Here is a 19,122-nt window from a genome sequence, read left to right as displayed (position 1 = left end):
TTGGCTTGTGATAGTTATGCAGTAAAAGTTTGTTGAGTTAAAATGAATAATAGTAATCTGTTGAATAAATGTTTTGTGTAGCCATCTGATTTAGTTTAATTATCTTTTTTATTTAATAGTGGGCAACATCTGGTGTTTATTTTTTCTCTTAGGTGCACTGTGTTGTAATCATTCAAAGGATAATCAAATGTGCCATGATGTATGTGAACAGGTAAGCTTACATGATCATTGTTGAGGCTATTGGGTAGGTAACTGTTTATTAAGTATAATTGTTTTGGAGAAATCTGCCGGATAGCACCTTAACAAGTTATCACAGTTAACATCACCAATAATGAAACAAATCCATATAGGTCTGCTGACATAATGCACTGGAAAAGAAGCCAGCATCTTAAGGAGCACTCCTATCAAAAATACATAACCTGAGTCATGAGGAAACAATAGGGCAAACCCAGATTGAGGGATATTCCTCAAAACAACAGTTTGTACCCTTCTTAGTTGTCAGTTTTAAGAAAACTGAAGATTAAAAGGGAACTACAGAGATATGACAATTAAATGCAATACATGATCCTGGATTGGATCCTGGAATTAAAAAAAAAATTACTATAAAGGAAATTATTCGGATAAATTGGTGAAATTAGAATATGAACTTTAATAATAATGAATCAGTGCTATGCTCCTAAATTTTATGGTGATTGTGTTGCAGTGACATAGGACAATGTCCTTGTTCTTGGGAGATAACATGCTGGGATTTAGGAATAAATGATCATGTCTGTAATGAATTCCAAAATATTTCATCAAAATAACAATATCTGTATATGTAGAAAGAGTTAAAGCAAATGTTGCAAAATGTTAATATTGAGTAATCTAGATGAAGACTATCTGAGTGTTGTACTACTCTTAAAACTTTTGTGTAGGTTTGAATTTTTCTGATTGAGTCTTTGAAGTCAAGTGGCACTGCGAAACTGCGACTGCGAAAAAGAACTGCGAAATACCAAAATACTGTCAATATACCTGTTCATAAAGTCTCGACTTTATTTCATCACCTTGGTCGTGCAGTTTTGGCCTTGGCACTTGAGAACGAATGGCCTCAGTTATCTTTTGAAGAGTTTTCCATAATGTAGATTTTGTCACTTCCTAAAATATATAGAGCTACATAACTGGAATTAAAACTTCTCTCAAGGGATCCCTGGGTGGCGCAGCGGTTTGGCGCCTGCCTTTGGCCCAGGGCGCAATCCTGGAGACCCCAGATCGAGTCCCACGTCGGGCTCCCGGTGCATGGACCCTGCTTCTCCCTCTGCCTGTGTCTCTGCCTCTCTCTCTCTCTCTCTCTCTCTGTGTGACTATCATAAATAAATAAAAAATTTTAAAAAAAGAAATATAAACATTAAAAAAAAAACTTCTCTCAAATAATATTATGAATTTAATTACTTACATATTTTTAAAGATTTTATTTATTTATTTGAGAGAGAGAGAGAGCCCATGCATGCACAAGCACAGGAGGGGCAGAAGGAGAGGGAATGGGAGAAGCCAGACTTCTTGCTGAGTGTGGAGTGCAGTGTGGGGTTAGGGACTGGATCCCACAACCCTGACATCACACCCCGAGCCGAAACCAAGAGTTAGCAGCCAACTGAACCAGCCAGCTACCCTTCAAATAATATTGTGAATTTAGAACGATTTTTCAAGATACTCTTTAATTATAAAACAAGACAGTGACTCAACTTATCTAAGTAGCTGCTATAGATAGAGTTCATGTCAAACACTATAGCAGGACACCTGGATGGCTGAGTCAGTTAAGCATTTGCCTCCGGCTCAGGTCGTGATCCCAGGGTCCTAGGATTGAATCCTACATTGGGCTCTCTGCTCAGTGGAGAGTTTGCTTCTCCCTCTCCTTCTACCCTTCCCCACCTCGTGCACAGACTCTCTCTTTCTTGCTCTCACTCTCTCAAATAAATACGTATCTTTAAAAAAAAGAAAAAAGAAACCCACTATGGTAAATTAAGTTTTCTACAAATTTCCTGTCAGAACAACAGCTTTTATTTTTTTTAATTTTTATTTATTTATGATAGTCACACACACAGAGAGAGAGAGAGAGAGGCAGAGACACAGGCAGAGGGAGAAGCAGGCTCCATGCACCGGGAGCCCGACGCGGGACTCGATCCCGGGTCTCCAGGATCTCACCCTGGGCCAAAGGCAGGCGCCAAACCGCTGTGCCACCCAGGGATCCCAGAACAACAGCTTTTTTTTTTTTTTTTTTTTTTAAAAGATTAACACCGTGTTCATATTTTTTTTTTGCATTGTTTTTTGTAACTTAATATACTAACAAAGATTCCTTCTATTTTTAACAGGTGATACACCATAATAATTTAGAAGCCACTGTTCTATTTTTAAGTTATGTCCAGTTTGGAGTTATTCCAGATTATTTTGCAAAGCACGTATTTTTGTGTATGCATCCGATTGTGCTGAGCGCTTTTTCTAGGAGAGGGATTAGTGAGTCAAAGAATATGCAAAGCTTTACAGCAAAAATGGCCCCTAGATGGTGTGACCATAAGGATGCTGAAGCACTGCTCTCCTGACTTTTCTTATTTATTGAATAAATCTGGTCATTCATTTATCCTGTAAAGTTTCTTACAATCTGAATTATGCTATTTGCAACCTCATGGTATTATTTAATGTGTTACTCTTTTCTCTCTATTTCTTAGTAATTGGTAGGTAGATTTGGAGCAGAGTTATCTTTTTTTTTTTAATTTTATTTTATTTATTTATGATAGGCACACAGTGAGAGAGAGAGAGGCAGAGACATAGGCAGAGGGAGAAGCAGGCTCCATGCACCGGGAGCCTGACATGGGATTCGATCCCGAGTCTCCAGGATCGCGCCCTGGGCCAAAGGCAGGCGCCAAACCGCTGCGCCACCCAGGGATCCCTGGAGCAGAGTTATCTTAAAGAGCTTTCTGCAGTGATGAAAATACTCTATATCTGTGTGATCCAGTATGGTAACCACTAGCTACATGTGTCAAGTGAACATTTGAAATGAGTTTAAAGAGGTTGAGGAAAAAGATTTTGAGGAACCGAATTTTAAATTTTATTTAATTTTAATTGATCGAAGTTTAAATTTAGGTAACCACACATGGCTAACAGTAACCTAATGAGATAGGTCCAGAGGCTTGAGACTCAGGTTAGATTTTGTATTGTTTTGGTTTTGTTTTTTTTGTTCAGCAGGTCTTACTCGTAACTTTATTGTGTTTGGTTGTCTCTTTTTGTAATTAACATTACAGTAATTATTGATAATTGCCTAAGTGCATTAATTCACTAGTGGTTACAAAATGGTGATGTTCTAGCTCTTGTCACTTATTATAGTTGATAGTTTGGGAGAAAAATGGCTACTAAAACTAACTAGAGATAAATCCTTTTTCATTGTCCTTAGCATTCATGGATTTCACAGTCTTGACTATTTGCAGGTAAACATGAAGTTCTATCTGATATATAATGGTTTATAATTTACTGAGACATCAAATTATAAATGCATTAATTAAAATTCTATTTGGAAAAGAGCCAGTTAGCTTGGTGAATGAACTTGTCAACTCCTTAGCATTTTTATTAAAAATGGCTTTGTCTCCATTTAGTGGTATTTTATGGAAGTTTATACCATAATGCTATTCACAGATTTGTTATATCAAGGGTATGACAGTCTGTTTTACATTGTCGTTGGTTGACTAAAAGCGGTTTGTAGAACAGTTTACAATAAACTTTTCTTTTTTTCTTTTCTGTTTTCTTTCTTTTTCTCCTTTGTCCTCTAACAGATTTGGTAGCCTGGTTTTCTCCATTTTTGGTCATTAGAAAAGGGTCTAGACTTGCTATGGACCTTCTTGATTATTTACCAGACTAACCAACGTTTTAAGAGATGTTACCTCAGCTCAATTTGGATCTTTCCAAAGGTTTTTAGTATATAAAAAGAAGTTGGAAAATATTCTAGACAACTGATAAACATAGAGGACAATAAATTTTACCTCTTATGTCTTATGAAAAAATGCCACAAAACTTTTTCTTTTCTTTTTTTTTTGTCAAATAGATATTCTCCTCAAAAAGTGAATCCCGACTTAAGCATCTGTTACAGCGAGCCCCAGATTATTGCCCCGAAACAATGGTAGGTCATATTTAACTTAACTATGGAAGCTTTTGTCTAAATGAAGCCATTTAATAAGTTAACTTTTCGATTCAAGAAAATTTTCAAAGTGATTTGGATTTATGACCAAATTAAAATGTCAGATTTAACTGAGTACTTTAAAAAGATCATCATACAAATTTCTAGGTAGAATGTCATCTTTCATCTTTTATTGTTTATCCTATAATGTATAAAAGTAAATATAAATGTATTACAGTCTTTAGATTTCATTATAATAGTTTTTCTGGAATTTGGAATTTTCCTTATTATTTTGATAATTTTATGAAAACCATAATAACTAAATCTTCTGTTTATTTTGAATTTGAAAAGTTAAACTTCGGATAAGGGGAAATGTGTGACTTCTCATTATTCCTGTCTTCTCATTTTTTTGTGTATTGTAGATATATTGCTTGCCTGTTTCAGTCATGTAACTTAAAATGCTTCAGTGCTTGGGCCATCCTCAGAGTTTGAGATACTGGTGGGCCAGGCCAAGGAATTCTGAGCTGACATGAGACAGGCTTGCTTACTTACTTACTTACTTATTTTTAAAGATTTTATTCATCTACTCATGAGAGGCACAGAGAGAAAGAAAGGCAGAGACACAGGCAGAGAGAGAGGCAGCCTCCACGCAAGGAGCCTGACATGGGACTCAATCCCGGGACTCCAGGATCACGCCCTGGGCCAAAGGCAGGCGCCAAACCGCTGAGCCACCCAGGGATCCCCTGAGACAGACTTTTTTAGATGTGGTGGCTTGCATTATGTGAGAGGGGAAAAGTGGGTTTGAGTTTTTTTTTTTTTTAAGATTTTATTTATTTATTCATGAGAGAGGCAGAGACACAGGTGGAGGGAGAAGCAGGCTCCCTGTGGGGAACCTGACGTGGGACTCGATCCCAGGACTCCAGGATCATGCCCTGAGCCGAAGGCAGATGCTCAACCACTGAGCCAGCCAGGTGTCCCATGAGGGGGGAAAGTTGATCAAACAATTCTGACAGACACATTTGCCTTTACTTGCTCTCTAGACATTTTTGGTTTTGTACTTAGAAGCAGTGATTCCAATAAGCATCCTGAGTATCCAGACTCATTATTAGTGCTCTTAGATGGGGAAAATGGGAAAAGAGCAAACAATATTTTTACATCTCAGTTTTATTTTTTTCTTCCCTGAATAGCTGTTTGATACTCATGTAGTCTGAGAATATTTACTATACAGAGCTAAACATAATCAAATTAGCTATACATAATTTCTGATATTGTCATATTTAAGAACTGGTTATATAAAAGCCTTTTGGTGATTACAATTTTAGGTTGAAATTTGGAGTTGTATGAATTCATCTTTGCCAGGTAAGCAAAAGAATTATAACATTTAGCACTTAATCTTTAAATCCTTATTTTGTCCTATAACCTGATATATCCCTCTTGAGTTCCTAACTTCTTCTTGTAGGCACCCAAATTTTCAAATGTATAATTTATTCTCATTCTCTCAATCATTAACTATACTCTTGTCTCTACTTCTACCATTCAGTGAAACTGGTCTTTGAAAGAGTGCTAGGATCTCATGGTACCTAAATCTTATGGTCATTTCTCAGTACTTACTACTTTTGACTGCCCTGCAGCACCTGGTATTGTGACTATTAGCTCCTTATGACTTCACCTTAGCTTCATGACCTTATCCTATCCTCTCTTACCTCCTCTTTCCTTCTCTTTCCACACTTACCCTGGTAATTGCTTTCCTTCCCAGAACTGTTAACTAATCAGCCCTGGAAAGATAACCTTCAAATCCAAGTTGTTACTCACGACTTCTAGACATGTCTACCTGGATTTCTGCATCCTGGTGAAGACTGAAGTACAAATCAAAAACCAAACTCATAACTACCTATCTTATGAATGACACTAGACTGGAATCCCTCAAGTTATCTTTGCTGGCTTTTTCTTTTTAGCTCCATTGACTCTTCTTGTAAAATCTTGCATCTGTCCTCTCTACTCCTAGTTCAAGCCATTGTTATTGTGTTCTGGGGCTGGAATATTGTAACAACCTTGTATCTGGTATTTCAACATCTCATAATTGTCCTCCCTAGCTCCTTCAAAAAAAAAGAGCCCTCCAGTGGATAGCCACTTCTATCAGAATAAAGCCCAAACTCTCTAGCCTGGCATTCACAGTCTTCCAGGATTAAAGCTTCCAGTCCTGATTAAAGCCAGTGCCTTGAAAAAAAGGAAGTGTATTTTATATATCTCTGAACTCCAAAGGCTTTCACACTGTTTGAAGTTTGTATTTCAAACAAATTGTACTATTTGCCTTCTTGGAATTGCCCATATCCATGCTTGTTCTCCCAATTATCCCTCTACCTAATGTCCTGGAATTATTTATATATAATTTATATCTCTAATACGTATATATATATATTGCATATATATAATCTACATAATGGGATAAAGCATATATTTTCTCTATTTCATAGCCACATAATACCTAATGGAGTGCTTTGCACATAATATTGTAAACCCTTGTTGGACAGTTTAATAGTTTCTAGGAGGTCACTAGGGGTATGAAAACAGCAATATACTGTATTATGGTATAAAAGTTCACAGAATTTATGACGTATACTGATTCCATTCAAAACAATTTTTAAAATGTGAGTGATTCTGAATAGTAAACAGCAAAGATTTAGAGGAAGCTATACTAGGCAAAGGGGCAGTTCTGAAAAGAGATAAAGAGGAATGGACCATATGCCTATAAGCATATGTCTTTCTTCTTTATTTATTTATTTATTTATTATTATTATTTTTTAAAGATTTTATTTATTCATGAGAGAGAGAGAGAGAGAGAGAGGCAGAGACACAGGCAGAGGGAGAAGCAGGCTCCATGCAGGGAGCCCGATGCAGGACTCGATCCTGGGACTCCAGGATCACGCCCTGGGCCAAAGGCAGACACTAAACCACTGAGCCACCCAGGGATCCCCTGTTTTTCCTCTTTAGATAATCATTACTTGTGTCTCTTAACTTTATCCTAGGAGTCATTCATTGACATTTATACTTGCAAAAATGGATGTAAGAAATGGCATTAGGATACTTTGATAATTATATTACCTTTTGATATCACAGTAATTTGGCTGGAGAAATAGCTGCTGTGTATAAATTGAAACAGAATAGTCATTTTGCCCCATAATTAAGTGTATTCATCAAAGTCAGTTCTTGCCCACAGGAAATGTTCCTGTCTGTTCACTAAGTATCAGTTTCTAAACTACATCATGGGTTTTATACTATTCTAGGTATTCAAATATAATATTTTGAATATAATAATCTTTATGCTGTTTTTTATTTGCATGTTAATTTAGAATCTTTGCCTCTGCTTCACAGTCTAAAGGGAGGAAGGGCTCTCCTTGCTTTTCTTAACCTGTGTATCCTCTAGAGATGCTGTCTGCCCAAGAGTGAGAATGATCGGAAGAGAGATTAGGGTGGCAGCGAGAAAAGAGAAAAAACGAAGCACCTGATATTATGTTGTGGGGGTTCTGAAAGAGTGACAGCATTGGGGGTAAGGGTGGGAGGAGGGACTTAATAATTTTGAGGCCCTGCTATCTGAGCTAATTTTCTTATGGACACCTGCTTTAACTTTTTTTGGCATACCATCTGTGTTTGTTACTGCTTATGACCAAAAAATTTGAACATTTTGTTTTTTAAGGTGTGTTTAAGAAGTCTGATGGCTGGGTTGGCTTAGGCTGCTGTGAACTGGCTATTACCTTGGAGTGTCGACAGGCATGCAAGCAGGTAATACTGAGCAATCAGGCTCATAAGCAGCATGGAGTACAGTTTGAGTATTAGCTGTGTGTATGTTTTGGTCTTTGCCTACCTCATACCTATGGAGAGGTGACCCATAAAATCTACAAATATACCATCTCTTGCATAGACCACTTCCTTTAAAACTTGCTGTTTTCTCAGTTACAGTTGCTGCTATGAGACCCTCAACCTTTTCTTATTCTCTCAGTCTTTTCTTATTCTTTCTTCTCTCTGCCATGCAGGAGAGAAGAAAGAATATTATTGGAACTGAGGCCTTTTGTACTCTGTGGTCATACTTAGTCAATGCTGAGTGACTTCAAATGATTGTGTAAATTTAGAGTATGCTTGGATGGGAAGCAGATGACACAGCTGACTTATTTAGCTTTCATCTTTCCTTCACTCTTTCATCATGGCTTTACCCTGAGCATGTTCTTATATTGCTTCTCTGCTCCAAAGGTGAGCATGACTCCGACAGTGAACTGTGACTTCTCTTTGATTTGATAGATCTCTGGTCCAATTCAAGTTAGGCCCCTCTGTTCTTCCTCACTGTGTGTATTTTCATAGTGGTTCCTCAGAGTACTATGGGAAAACTGGTCTGCTAGCTGCTCATACTCACAACTGGTAAGAGTAGACTTAACTGGAAAATTTAGATGGACTGGAAACCACAGCTGGAAAGCATTCTCTTATTTTTTTTCTTTTAGTGACTGATCTCTGGATCAGAGTACATGAGACATGTTGTCACCTTTACTTTCATACAGACCACTGTACTATGTAGCCTGAGCAACAGAGCAGCACACAGCCTAACCATTTCCGCCACTCTCCTCCAGCCATTGAGATGAATCTGAGTTGCAGAGGATTTGAACTGTAATGATGGGTCTATGGGGACATAAAGAAAATTATATAAAAATAAGTCTTTTTTAAAAAGATTTTATTTATTTATTCATGAGAGACATAGGCAGAGGGAGAAGCAGGCTCCTTGCAGGGAGCCTGATGCAGAATGTGATCCTTGGACCCTAGGGATCACGTCCTGAGCTGAAAGCACTCAACCGCTCAGCCACCCAGGTATCCCCAAAAATAACTTTTGTTAATTGCCTGGCATGGCCTTTCCCTTTTTAGTTGCCCCCTTCGTTTCATATGGATCTTTTCCGAGGAAAAGATACTGACATAAGTTAGTATGAGAATTTCGAATATAAAGGGTTAAAGAAAAAGGAAAATATAAAAGCTCTGGCAAAGCTTCATAAGAAAATTGGCTACAGAGTGGAAATCAACTAAGAAAAAGCTCTCTGATTTACATTTTCTTCAAAGTCATCTAGTTTCTGAAATAACAAAAGGACCCTGTTATTATGTGAGATTAAAGCCATAAAATAGTGAAATTTTAGCATATCATGTAGGTTCTGGGGCTGATGTTTGTTTTAAAGAACTTGTATGAAATTTGTTTGTTGTATTTTAGAGGAACTTTTAAATATTGGAGCATAAGGTTTTCTTTGATGAAATAAAGAATACCATACTAGCAAGTAATGTATATTAATTTGTATTCTTTTTGTCCTATGTTGAATAGCATGTGTAATAAATTAATGGAGAAATTTGTTATCTTTTAGGCATCATCAAAAAATGATATTTCCAAAGCCTGCAGAAAAGAATATGAGGTATGCATTTAACAGATTTGCATAGACTATTCAGATATTATCAGAATTGATAAAACCACTTAAGTTTTAAAAATGAACTCATTCTTACATAAGTTGCCCTTTACTTTATGGAAAATACAACCCCAACAAGATGTAGCTTGTCATTTAACTTGTTTAGAAATGTGACGACTTCAACTTGTTGAAATTGAGCATTAATTTTTTTTTGTTTTGTTTTTTGTTTTTTTTTTTTTGAGCATTAATTTTAAAGAAATGCCCTGTTAGCTATACATGAATTAAGAAAATAAAATCTAAAAAAAAAATTTTTTTAAGTAATGCCTAAATCACATATACAGAGACTTTAACCTGTAGTGTATTCATAATAGCAACTGGTTATACCCAAGATTGTAAAATAGTTTTTCTTAGGTTCCATATCCTTTTTGCTCCTTTTCCTATACCTTGACCCATTCAGGTATCTATCTTTACAAACTCTCTGGAATTGAAAGAAACAATCACACTGCCAGTGCGAGTAGCTTCAAACTTTCCTAGCTCTCACATTTGGCAGAAAAAGTACTAAATTACACAGGCTATATAATTAATCTAAAGGACTCTTGTCTCCCAATGGTGGTATTTCAAACATTGTGTACTAGATGGGATAGTTCCAAGGGCAAGGATAGAGGAGATATTTCATGTCATGCAAATATGTTCAGAAGATTGTCCCTGATGTGAAAAAGCTCCTCATTAGACTACTTTCTCTAGTTTCTAGAACTCCATTGTTAAATGTGACATTATTGTCCTTCACAGTGGAAGACCATGCAGCTAAGGATAGTTACGTCCATATGCTTCATTCATCATTTTTATCTATACACATTGGGATTCCTTTGCCTTTAATAGTCTGTGTTCTCTTGGAGAAGAAAGAATAGTTCTCTTAGCAGCTTCTAAGTTATAGTTCTGCCTTTTTTTTTCTTTTCTCGGTGCCTATAATTATATCTCTTGATTAATATTTTTAAATTGGGAAAATCTTATTTATCTTTTGTCCCTTTGCTAAGTTATTTCTGTTTCTCTGAAGACACATTTCCAAATTAACTGCAACTCTCTGTTCTTATTAAAAGGAGCCTTGCTGCAAAGAAATAAAAGATCTTTCTTTTTTTTCCTTATCTCTCTACCTTTGAAATAACTAGTTTTAGTTTCTCCTGAACAAAGTGGCTAACTGTGATAATCCTTCTTCTCTCCCACATGATGTCTGACACTGTCCATCTCCTGTAGCCTGTCCTCCATTATTTTAGTGTGCTTCCTTCTCTTGTCTGGATTTCTGCATTGCCCTAGGAAGTCTGCCAGTATGTGTTGATGAAGGACGGGACAGGAAAGGTAAGAGAGATAAACACTGTCCAATGAGAGAAATACTAAGGATAGTTTACTTTTCCCAGTCTGTCCTCCCTTATTGGCCTACAATTAAGCAACTGTTTTCCAAAAATCTACATGCAAAGAGGGTTCTTTTACATATATATAAAATATATGTGTGTAAAAATAAATATGTAAAATACATATATGTAGTATAATATATATGAAGAATATACATATGTAATATAAATCTGTTAAAAAGTGACTATAAGTTATTCAAGATAACTCAAGACTCCATTTGATTCCCTTTTTTTTTTAAGATTTTATTTATATATTTGTGAGAGAGAGAAAGACAATATGAGCAGAGGAGGGGCAGAAGCAGAGAGAGAAGCAGACTCCCCACTGTGTGGGGAGCTGGGGGGCTTGACCTGGGGACCATAGGATTATGATCTGAGTCAAAGGCAGATGCCCAACTGACTGCGCCACCCAGGCACCCCTCAATTTGATTTCTTATGTGTTAGAAATAAAAAGGACAAAAGTACTTTAATGCAGAAGGAGGATTCTGCATTATAAACCTCAAATAACAGTGACACTCATAATTGTTGAAGTCTAGTTCAAAGATGACTATTTTGCAAGTGAATGGGGTAAATTTGGTGTAGTGCAACCTATTTTAACTGGATTGGCTGTTTATCAATATAAGAATAATTTCTAAAACTAGACTCTTGGTATCTTTTCCTTAACATTGGGGTGGTCCCTGGAGTGAACTTCCAGATGTGTAAGCTGTTACTTTAGGTTTACAATTATATGGGTTAACATTTACCCTGAAAGATGGTTTTATGTGGCTTGATTAGGTAGTCAAAGAGTGAGTAATTTTATTTGGAGGAGCTAATGTTAGTCTTTACTGGTAAGCTGCTGCAGTATCCCCTTTGAGATTTCCTGAGAAATTTACTTCTATGAATAAAGTTTAAAATTGTTAATGCCATTTAAAATTCTGTTTTGTTCCAGCCTAGCTAAGCTAAAACAGTTAAATGTTATGTCTGATTTTAAAGCATCTGGTTCCTTTTCTTATGCAAATCAACAATTACTCATTGAATATGAGAGATAGTTTCATATAATAGAAAGCGTAAACTTTGGAGTTATACCTCACTTAGAATTCCAGTTAAGCTACTTATAACTTAAACTGAAATACTAAAGAATTGTATCTGAGTGAAGAATTAAAATATATACTGCACACAAGAGGGCTCAGGGAAACCAAAAAGCAGAGTGAGCACATTTGGGATTTATCAGGGGAAACTTTGCAAAGGAGAAAGGCCTGAAAGGATTGGCATACTTTGGTAAAAAGACTGTGGACTAAAACCATGTTAGCAAAATCACACATGGCTTATGCAGGGGATAGAAAGAAAATAGGTCTGTTGGGGCTGAGAATCTGTGCTTATTAGTTGGATAGGCAACATAGGACCAGATCCTGGAAAGATGATATTTTAGGACTTAGCCCATCATTAAGTAGAAGGAGGTGATAAAGACTCTAATAGGAGACCAACATAACAAACTCCATATTTTAGAAAGCTAAGAGCCTTAATTGTGTACATGCTAAGTTTTGGGGTTTTTTGTTTTTTTTTTTTGTTTTTTTCATGCTAAATTTTAGATCCCGCAGACCCCTCTTAACTTAGCTAAAAGCAGGTAAGGACCCAAACTAGGATGATAACAATAGAACCAAGTATTCAGGAATAAATCAGAGATTTAAAGGCAGAATCCATCAACAGGATTTGTTATAGTGGATTGAATATAGGAGATACTGTTCAGGAAAATATACAAAAACAGTTATTAGTGAATTGGGAGGTAGAACTGAAGAAATGATATGGACAAGCAGCACAGAAGGACAGGTTGAAAGAGAGCTTAAGGAACATGGGAGATAAAGTGTTCTGATTGGAATATTAGAAGAAGAAAAGAGAATATGGGACAGAGGCAATATTTAATGAAGCCCAACAAATCTCCAGCAGGATGAAAAAAAAATCCATACATTACAGACACATCTCATAGGAGTCAGAAAAAAAAAAAACATTGCCTTCCAAGAAGACTAACCGCTGATTTCTCAATAGCAACAGAGGAAGCCAGGCACAGTGGAATGATACCTAAACTGCTCTGAAAGAAAATAATTATCAACCTAGAATCCATATCCAGTAAAAATATTTTTCAAGAAAGGGCAAAATTAAGGTATTTTCAAAAAGCAAAAATGAAGAATTGCTACTAATGGACCCTTTATAGAAGTCTAGAAGCAAAAGAAAATGAGAATGATGAAAATACAAAGTGAAAGTTAAAACACACAAATTATAGAAAACAATAACAGTATTCAGTTTTTAAGCCAGAGAAAATACACAGCAACAATAGCATATATGTTGAGAAGGAAGTTTAAAGAAATTAAGGGATACTGAGTGTTAGATGTTTTGGTTTTTTTTTGTGTGTGTGTGTGTGTGTTAGATGTTTTTAAATGTAAAAACCTATATCTCAGAGGTAGTTCAGAATATAGGACTAACAAAGAGAGAGATCATGCCCAAGTCAACTGTGAAGTAACCCTGTGAAGTCAAAGAAAACTCGATGAAAGAGAAAGTGTTGAAAATCAAGTGGAGAGCTGGATTTTGGAATTCCTTTTTTAAGGACTGGAAGAGAAGGATCCAGATATGGATTAGGAGGACCCTACCTGTGTTGAATGACACTGTTGGAATGAGATGTTCCAAGAAAAAGAGAACTAACTCCCTATCAATGGAAAGGTTCAAGCAAAGGTTTACTTGATTCATATATTGTGGAAGGGATTTCTGCAATGGATGGGAGATTTGGCTAATGATCTCCCAAGTCTGCAGTTCTCTTTTCCTAACCCACACCTAAAAAAGAGTACTTCCTTCAGTACTGATGAGTACTTTTCCAGAATCACACTTTTGATTAGAGCCACCAGTATCAACCAGTGGCTTGATAACTCTGACAAAGACATGTTCAGGTATCATGGACCTGCTTAGTCCTAGGTTCTCCATGCATTTTCACAGGCACGGTCATTGGCCCACCTAGAAGTATCAGTCAGTCCACATAGATTCATAAGTTTGTGATCCTAGAACCAGGGATGATATTCAAAATACCTAAGAGCTGAAATGACCTTGGCACCAGCAGAACAGATGCTGGCTGGAAACCATCAGCAAGCCATCCTAGTGCACACTGCCTCATTAGAACCAAAGTAAAAACTAACTCATATTTTCTGTGAGTTGTGAGATATCTAGTATTATTTTTCTGTGTAGCCTTTGTCTGCAAGTTACCTGAAGATATTTTCTTCTAGCCCTCAAAATGGTGATTTAAAAAACAATTTTATTATTCATAGTTTCTTTCTTGAATGTCAGAATGTTAACATGTTGTGAGGCTGATAAATTTCCAGAGGCTTGTTAATGGCTGTAGAGTGATGACACAGATTTTAGTTTCAGGTTCATAAATCTATTTCATACCTTTATGTTGGCTTTATTGCCATTCTTAAAATGGTCATAAATATAAATACTTTTTCCATTTGCTGCATGAGCCACTGAAATACAGTGCTACAGATTTGTCATTTATTTGTTTCTTCTTCCTTTCACAGATCCTTCTCTATACTTTTATTCTTTTTAGAAATGCGATTTTCAGTTCTCTCCTTTCTTTCTTGGCTTTTTTTTTTTCAGTCATTTGATCTTACCTCATTAATAAAGTGAGAAATTATAAAGGAGAGGCAATAGGAAGTATTTTTGTGAGGACTCTTTTATCTTAAGGCATTTAAGTTATAAACTAAACAGTTGATAAACTAAACTAAAATAATCTGTTCTGGGGCTCTGGTTCTGTGATTGCTAAGATAAAATTAAGACTCTGAGGATATTAAAAAGAGGCCCTAAGAATCACAAAAACAAAGGTAGTTGGCCTTGTGAGTTTCAGACTCAATTCTATCAGCACCATCCTGTCAACAGACAGCTCAGTGCATAAGAGAAAGGTTCATGTATGTGTTAATTTTTGGTTTTTGAAAATTCTAATGTTCAAAATTCAAAATGATATACAATAAAAAGTCTTTTTTTCAACCTTCTGTACTATGGTACAGTTCCAAAAGTCATTTATGCATATAAATGCATATAAGGGTAAATATATATTTAATTCTTGTCTACCCCCATAACAAAAATGGTACCTTGTCATATCCCTGGATGCCAGTGTTTGGTACATATTTATGTATGCCTACACGGGCTGTACAGTGTATTCTCAGGAAATGTCACAGTAAAATGTTCTGCTTTAAAGATTTCTTATGTATTTTATTAATTTTATTTTCCTTTTTCTCTCAAATTAACCTTGATTCTAGATTTACTACCAGAAGCATAAAGGAAAGGGGTGAAGAAGTAGTCCTAAAAATTTAGAGATAAGAAGGCAGGGATGTCAGGGCCAGCAGGATTCTCTGGACAAGTAGAGGCATCCAGTGCCTCACGTGATTGAATCTTTTTTGCAGTGTTCTAAGGGTAAACCATCTTGTGTGGCAGATGACTATCTAGGCAGTAGATAGTGAGCTTTGGGAGATTTAGCAAAAAGAACAATATGGTACTTTGCCCCAGCAAAGCTTTCAGGACCTAAATGTAAAGCTTCTTTTAGTTAGTGCTAAGGAAATTCCAAGAATTGGCAGAATATAGTAAATAGAAGACTGTGAATGGGAGGCTTATACATGATAAAACGCCATACCAAGACTCTGATCAGAGTAGATATGAGCCGTTACCTGCAGCTGATGAGCTCCAAAAAGAGCGAAACCTATTAGGTCCTGCAGTACTGGCTTAAGATATAAAACCTTGATTATATTCCATCTGTATGTGGTTTTGTTGTGTCATATTTTGTATTAGAAGGGAATAACTCCTATTCAATGTCCTTGTGCCAATGTCTTTGCTCTCTAGTCCGTACTTCTCAAGAGTCATCTGAATGAGATCATCCCAAAGGGATGTTGGATCAAGTTTAATTGATTAGATTGTGACCTGGTCTAATCTAAATGGCCAGGTGTTCCCCCCCTAGACAATCTCATCTACTCCCGTAGTTTTAATTGTCCCAATGTAATGAGAACTCTAGAATCCTCTTTGCTAACTTCTTTCTCTGAGTTCCTGAATCACTACTGGATATGTGTACTTTTGATGTTCAAAGAGCATTTCAATTCAGCCAGACTGATTGTTACCTTCCCTACTTCTCCATCCTTCTACCTCACTGCTGTGTGCACATGGACACACACACACACACACACACACACACAAAACTTACATTTTTCATACATTTCTTGTTTGGTTGTTCTAGTGCAGTCCTCCCAGATACACAAACTAAAAGCCTAAGAGGTGTTGTCTACACTTTCCTTTTTCTCACCACCTCCTACAAATAAATGGCTATCAAGCCCTAAAGATTTGCCGCCAAAATTGATCTTCAGTCAGTCTCCTTTCCAGATCCTTGGTTACTGCCTTACCTCAGGCCCCTATACCACTTTTCTGGACTACAATAATGCCCAACTAGCCTTTCTATTTAATTTCTCCCCCTGTTTACTCTCTCCACTTTTCATAGGGTGATCTCTTTAGAGACGAGGTGTGGTCATGTCACTCCCATCCTTAAAACTCTTCAGTGGCTCACCTGCACCATATAGTCCATGTTCCTCCACCTGGTAAATGAAGCTTTTCTCCATCTAACCACTGACTATCTTCTCCTTGACACTTCAGCAGTATGCTACTTGTAATTTCCCAGACTGACCATGTGTTTTGTTGTAGTTGGACAACCTGTTGGTTCTACTAGAATTCCCTCTCCCAGAATCCATCCTAGTACTCTATCCAGGGGTATGCTGGAGCTAATGCCTACTAGCGAGGGAGAACTGTTTGTTAAATATTCAGGAGTTTTGCCAGCCAGTTTTTAACTCAAAAACAGCAATGATGGGGGTATTTTCACCACAAACATCAGTAAATATTACAAATCAGGACTTACCCTCCACCCCCACCCCTGCAAAAGTTGGTCCTATCACACCAGTACTCGTGTCCAACTGGCAATAATCTTTGCCTCAAATTCTGGCTTAGATAGTTCTTTGAAACCTTTCCTGCCCAGCCCTCTTTTTTTTTTTTTTTTAAAGATTTTATTTATTTATTCATGAGAGAGAGAGAGAGAGGCAGACACACAGGCAGAGGGAGAAGCAGGCTCCATGCAGGGAGCCCTATGTGGGACTCGATCCCGGGTCTCCAGGATCAGGCCCCGGACTGCAGGCGGCGCTAAACCGCTGTGCCACCAGGCCAGCCCTCTTTTTTTTTTAAAGATTTATTTATTTATTCATGAGAGACACAGAGAGACATAGGCAGAGAGAGAAGCAGGCTCCCCGCAGGGAGCCCGATGCGGAACTCTATCCCGGATCCCAGGATCATGCCCTGACGTTCAACCGCTGAGCCACCCAGGCATCCCTCCTGCCCAGCCCTCTTAACTCTACACACATAAAATTGCTACTTCTAAACACTTTACATGCTTAATTATAGCATTTGTTACCTTATAGTATAACTCTTTGTTTACATGTCACATTTTAATATTAAACTCTTGAGTTCCTGGGGCAGAGTCTACCTCTCAGTTGTCTTTGCATCTGTCATTCATTTCACTCAACATTCACTGAACTGATACACACCGACTGATATACTTAATGTATGTCAGGCCCTGTTCTCGGGGTATAGGAGTGAAAGGATTTAGCTATTGTCTGTAAGAAGCTCATAGTCTAGTCTATGGGAAGAGAGAAATTCAAATAGTTTATTAAAATACAGTAAGACAAGTACTTTGCTAGAAGTCTATACAAGACATTGGAACCTGAAGGAAAAATAAATCAAAACAAAAACCCCTGCCCAGTGTAATGGGAAAGTCTTCACAGAGCAGGTAAGACTTAAAGGATGAACAAAAATTTGTTGCCTATAAATAGGTGCTACAGTTAGTATTTTTATAAATAGAATTTTTTAATAGAAATGTTTTCCATTCTGGAGCTGAATTATACAAAGTTTCTTTGTTTCAGAGTAAATAGCAGTTTTATGTGGAAACTTTGTGTAAATGTCTACAAATTAGGCATTCTCAGAATGAGTACAGAAAGCACTGAATTCTGTATCTGTTATCACAATAATGTTGTATAGCAAACTATCCCCAAACTTCATAACCTGAAACAATAACAGTTTTTTGTTTCTTACAAATCTAAGGCAGTTCTGATCCAGCCAAGCTTAGCGGATTTTGGCTGGGCTTATTCATGCTTCTGCAGTTAACTCACAGGGCAGCCTGACCCTAGCTTCTTTAAGGATGCTTTTGGCTAAGTCAGCTCAGCTCTCCTCCATGTGTCTCTTCTAGCCCTCTAGCTCAAGCATGTTCCTGTGGTGGTGACAGGGGTCCAAGAGAAGAAGTAAAAAAGATGCAAGTCTCAGTGCAAGCCTCTGGTTGCCTCAAGCTTGCTACTACTGTCCACTTGACCAAAGCAAATCATGTGGCTAAGTCCAGAGTTAAAGTGAGAGAAATAGAGGGAAATGTAAAGAACTGGAGCCATCACTGCCATAATTTTACCACAAACACTTTGCTGAGCTCCTTCTAGACCTTGTGTTACTCTACAAATGTTACTTGCACTTGAATTTGCTTCCAGTTGGTTGGATGCTCTGGTGATAATGAGCAAACTTCTTTGAGCAGTCTAGACCTATTATTATTTTTTTTAAGATTTTATTTATTTATTTATGAGAGACACAGAGAGAGAAAGCGAATCAGAGACATAGGCAGAGAGAGAACCTGTTTGTTGCAGGGAACCTGATGCTGGACTTGATCCCAGGATTCCGGGATCACGACCTGAGCAGAAGGTAGATAGATGTTCAACCACCAAGCCACCCACATGCCCCTAGACCTATTATTCTTATTTTAATTTTTGATGTTTTTTTATCCAACTCTTGAAATGATATTTATTATTTGGAAGGCAGAAACTAAATCACTTGTCTAGTGATATCCATATCATGATATTAAATGCTTATTCTGGTCACTTAAACTTTTTGACTAAAAAGCCATGGTGTCCACAACAAGGAAAAAACATCTTGTAGAGGCTTACAAGCATGTTTGTTTTTAAAGATCAATTATTTAGGGGTACCTAGCTGGCTCTGTTGATAGAGCATATGATTCTTGATCTTGGGGTTGTAAATTCAAGTCCCACAATGGGCCTAGCGCTTATTTAAGATTAGAATA

General features: G+C 37.1%; 1 protein-coding gene across 4 annotated transcripts in view; it reads left to right on the top strand.

Annotated features, from left to right (window-relative positions):
• The window catches only part of RECK (reversion inducing cysteine rich protein with kazal motifs), a 90,091-nt gene that overhangs the window by 11,518 nt on the left and 59,451 nt on the right, over nt 1-19,122 (top strand). For 2 of the 4 annotated variants that reach the window (XM_026013192.2, XM_026013189.2), the window contains exons 2-6: nt 153-211; nt 4,067-4,141; nt 5,461-5,497; nt 7,833-7,918; nt 9,526-9,573. In XM_026013192.2, the coding sequence (XP_025868977.1) occupies nt 153-211; nt 4,067-4,141; nt 5,461-5,497; nt 7,833-7,918; nt 9,526-9,573 (305 nt within the window). Of the gene's footprint in view, nt 1-152; nt 212-3,421; nt 3,456-4,066; nt 4,142-5,460; nt 5,498-7,832; nt 7,919-9,523; nt 9,574-10,815; nt 10,918-19,122 lie in introns of those variants that run through there. The other 2 variants (XM_026013190.2, XM_026013193.2) reach the window with 2 other exon arrangements.

Source organism: Vulpes vulpes, chromosome 12, assembly GCF_048418805.1.
Source record: "Vulpes vulpes isolate BD-2025 chromosome 12, VulVul3, whole genome shotgun sequence".
Classification (NCBI taxonomy): domain Eukaryota; kingdom Metazoa; phylum Chordata; class Mammalia; order Carnivora; family Canidae; genus Vulpes; species Vulpes vulpes.
This window is presented reverse-complemented; position numbering and strand designations above follow the sequence as displayed.